Source organism: Galendromus occidentalis, unplaced genomic scaffold (assembly GCF_000255335.2).
Source record: "Galendromus occidentalis unplaced genomic scaffold, Mocc_1.1 scf7180000077121, whole genome shotgun sequence".
NCBI classification, from domain to species: Eukaryota; Metazoa; Arthropoda; class Arachnida; order Mesostigmata; family Phytoseiidae; genus Galendromus; species Galendromus occidentalis.
Window position 1 is genome coordinate 1272182 of NW_003805109.1, and position 3758 is coordinate 1275939.

Genomic DNA, 3758 nt, shown 5'->3' on the forward strand with positions numbered 1-3758 from the left:
TATCTCCCGCTAATGTGAGACTGGTGAAGTTCTTGGGCGATCATCTCATTACTATTTGGCTGAGAATGGTCCCGCCCGCTCGCCGGTCTACCAGTTCGTTCGCTAGTGACGTCATGCGCCGTCTCGGCCAATGATTCTTGAGCAAGCTCCTCCTACGGACCGCGGACAGCACCGAGCATCGCGGCAGGAGCGGCGGCAGCAGCAGTGGCGAGAAGATTCTTTCTCTACTAGCAGGCGGGAAGCCAGGCAGCCAGCATCGAGTCGTACGAATCGCAGCCGCTTCCATTACAGCCTGCCACACAACGCAGGTCCTTGTTTGTCGAGAAGTAGTGTGCGTTTCGCTGCAGCTGCCATCGCTATCTGCCTCTTCTATCTGGTTTTCAAGATTCTCGACAGTCTCGAGAGTGGCGGAGCGCAAAAGCGCGAAAATCAGTTCCCTCGAGTCAGAATTTGATTTTTACCCTTTGTGCGGTCGCTCGACTCCCAACTGTGACTTCATCAAGCTCCTCATTGGATTATGGAAATTGTCGGTGAAACATCGTCTACTGCCGATGTCGAAGAAGCTGTCGTGAAGGTTTTGCAAGGTTTTGACTGGGCCCTCGTGCCCCCTGTGGTGCCAAGACGGCCTTCTTTAGCAGCGCAGAAGAGAAGGTTGCACATCAAGAGACCAATGAATGCCTTCATGGTGTGGGCTCAAGCTGCTCGCCGGAAGTTGTCGGATCACCACAAAAACCTCCACAACGCCGAGCTCTCCAAGACTCTCGGGAAGCTTTGGAAGTGAGTATGAACGAATCGTCGGAATGACGCTAGAGCTCAGAACGATTCTCTGTGTCCTTCAAAAGACTCATCTTGGCATTTCTGTTGCACAAAAAAACGCAACCAGCGGCTTCCGCCACCGGGGGCATTAAACCTCAGCGAGTATCTCATTCAGACAGCAGTCGACAAGTCTCACATATTCTGAATTCTCACTCATCCCTGCAGGAAATTAAGCGACGAAGAGAAACGACCCTTCATCGAAGAGGCCGATCGACTTCGGAATCTCCATAAGAAAGAATACCCAGATTATAAGTATCAACCGCGGAGGAAACCGAAACCTGACAGCGAGAAACCTTCCAGCAGCAGTGGGAGCATCGCGGCGGCTCAGAAGACGAGGAACAAGATCAGTTTTGAGCTCGGCCCAGCATTAGAGAAATCATACTCGACTCCAGGAACGACTATAGCTGATTGTGGAGACAAAAGACATACTCAAGGTGAGTGTCGAGTTTCGAGATTTGAGGGTCGTCCCGGGGACCGATGGAAGACTCGGGACGATCGACAAGAGGTCCAGATTTTGTACATGATTGCCAAGCTGTTGCGACTCTCACTCCGAGGCGACTAGTATTTTCGAATCGCCGCGGAGGGAGCAGTGCGCCAATGGTGAGCTCGTGACTCTTCCGGGAACGTTTCGAGAGAGACGCCTGCTGAGACAGCTCCCGAAGCCCGCAATATCAGGGCCTTCTCCGTATGTACAATGAACTCCCCGTGGATCGGAATTCCTATGGATAGGATCAGCGGCGTAGACAGCCGAAGTGCTGTCCCGGCTGATGGTCTGGAAAGTCCCGCTTTCGCAAGCGTGGTCGCCGATTTGCCTCTCCGGAATTAAAAGGCCATTCACGCTGAGGTAGAAACTCGGAACACCTTCTGGCCTACATTATTTAAGCTCGGCCAAAAGTCAGAAACCTCATCCCCTATCTTCCTGATCCAATGAAGACAACACAATAGATATATCAGCATCTCTTCCCACGCTCTCCCAGTGGCTGGCTCCTGCTGGAGGCAAAGTGTCCGGAGCCCTATACACATGTTCCTCATCCATTTATTTGTTTGAGAATCCATGAGCAGTTCCCGAGCTCAATGCGTCCCATGGTGTCGAACGACCCCTCTGGCCCAGTGGGACGAGCTCACACGATCCTCGTTCCCGCTGATGTTGATACAAATCATATATCAATTATCAATGATGTTTGAGGAGGATTTGGCTTGCACCATCGGCCCCTCGAGGGCCCCTCGGATGGGACGCTCTCAGATGGGATTTCCCGGGAGCCTCTCGCCACCTGTTCTCAAGAGGGACTCCTTTTCGGCTCGAATTTCCGGGAAGGGCCTGTCGCCGGAAGGACCGCTCATTGGAGAGCTCCCATCGGGACATTCGAAGTATCGCAACTCATCCCGAAGACCTCTCCATTGGATCACAGAGGCGTAGCGTGGAACACTGCGGTGATTCGGAGTTTTCCGTTGGTCGACGAGAAATACCGCGCCTCGCCGATATCTTCCGCGGAGAAATTCATTTTCTCCTGAAGGCAGAATCCCGAAATGCTCCCCTCTTGGAAGCCCCAGGGAAAGTGCCACCCGGGGCGGCACCGCCGCTCCTTCCCCCTCCGACTCAGCTACGCTCCTGCCAATGGCATCGGGGAAGGAATCTGTGGAGATGAATTGGAAGTTCTTCGGCAGATACACGCTGTGGAATATAAGTTCAGCCTTGGCGGCATTTCGCTATTTCGATTTGAACCAGAACGTGTTCTCTTTTTCCAGATGGAGTCCCTTACCCGAGCCCTTACTCGCTTCCCCCTGCTGCTCCCCAGCTGAGCACCCAAACTTCCCCGAGTTCGTCATCGATATCATCAAACTTCATTGGCTCCCACAGTTCACTGAGAGATGGTATCGCGAACGACTGTCCCGTCGAAAGAACAGATTCTTATGATTCTTTCCAAGTTCAGAGAACGCAGCAGCCTCTCCCAAGGTATCTATCACGAAATTAGATGAACAAGACTTCAAAGCTCCCCTCAATAAGGGAACACCTCTTAGCCTCACATCCTCCGTGCCTGACTCCATTGTACTTTGTTTCACAGGTACGGAGCAGATTCCCATTTGAATGGGCTAGCTCAACAGCCTCTGAATCAAATATTCTATCCAGGCTCATGTCAGCCCTACTATTACCGTCAGGAATATTACACAGCACCTCTGGCGCATCATCCATCATCATTGAGTCCACCGACTCCTGACTTCAACTACAATCAACATCCTGGTTCAATGTGAAACTAGCGGACTCCTCGAGATCCGTCTATGAGTCCAGAATGATCCACTATTTATTGCGAGGCCCTCGACCTTCAACGTCGAGATCAGGTCTACAACAAGCTTGATACTTTGTACATAATAAGGTTGTCTGCCCTGTAATTATTTTCCCCAAGTGTATGCAAGAATCGGGATGTTCTCAATCGCATCTCGCATCCTTCGCTTGAACGATTCTGGGGATGCCGGAATCCTAAATAGATAGGAATGCCTCCGCTCCAGTAGCTCGCGACGCTTCCGATCGAAACTTCCCGTCCTCATGACCCCGCTCGGCGAGAACGCCTGCCTCGTCGACACACATCGGAATCTCTATTCCGTCGGCTTCCCTTCACCGACGCTTTGATATGATGCCGTCTGCTTGCGGCTCCATTCGTTGTCTCGGGACTGCTGTGTAAAGCTCAATGGAGGAGAGCTTCTCGGGGAAAGTTTGAGAAGATGGTACAGGAACATTCATTTGCCCGACATTGTCGAAGCCGAAAGAGCAGGATCTTCTTGTTCAGTGATCCCGAGGGCTCGGACGCTCAGACCTGACCTCTCTGCGGTCTGCAAAGAGCCTCCGTGTCCTGTGGTGCCTACCTCGATGTTGCCAGCTGCATCCGGAAAGGAAACTCTCTGCACGAGTCGATTCGGCATCGATGAGCGGTCTGTTCAGACCGCTC

General features: G+C 52.3%; 1 protein-coding gene across 1 annotated transcript; it reads left to right on the plus strand.

The window, feature by feature from the left end:
- The first annotated feature begins 517 nt into the window (after positions 1 to 517).
- On the plus strand, positions 518 to 3066 carry LOC100903215 (transcription factor SOX-8-like). Its single transcript, XM_003741169.1, has 4 exons — positions 518 to 777; positions 982 to 1250; positions 2563 to 2770; positions 2880 to 3066. Exons 1-4 carry the CDS (start codon positions 518 to 520, stop codon positions 3064 to 3066), a joined length of 924 nt encoding a protein of 307 aa, XP_003741217.1.
- Positions 3067 to 3758: the final 692 nt, after the last annotated feature.

Bases quoted from the DNA above. Each gene is read 5' to 3' on its own strand.
- LOC100903215 (XM_003741169.1), top strand. From the start codon at position 518: ATGGAAATTGTCGGTGAAACATCGTCTACTGCCGATGTCGAAGAAGCT. The intron at 778-981 runs GTGAGTATGAAC...TCATCCCTGCAG, and splicing joins ACTCTCGGGAAGCTTTGGAA to GAAATTAAGCGACGAAGAGA. The intron at 1,251-2,562 runs GTGAGTGTCGAG...CTCTTTTTCCAG, and splicing joins AGACAAAAGACATACTCAAG to ATGGAGTCCCTTACCCGAGC.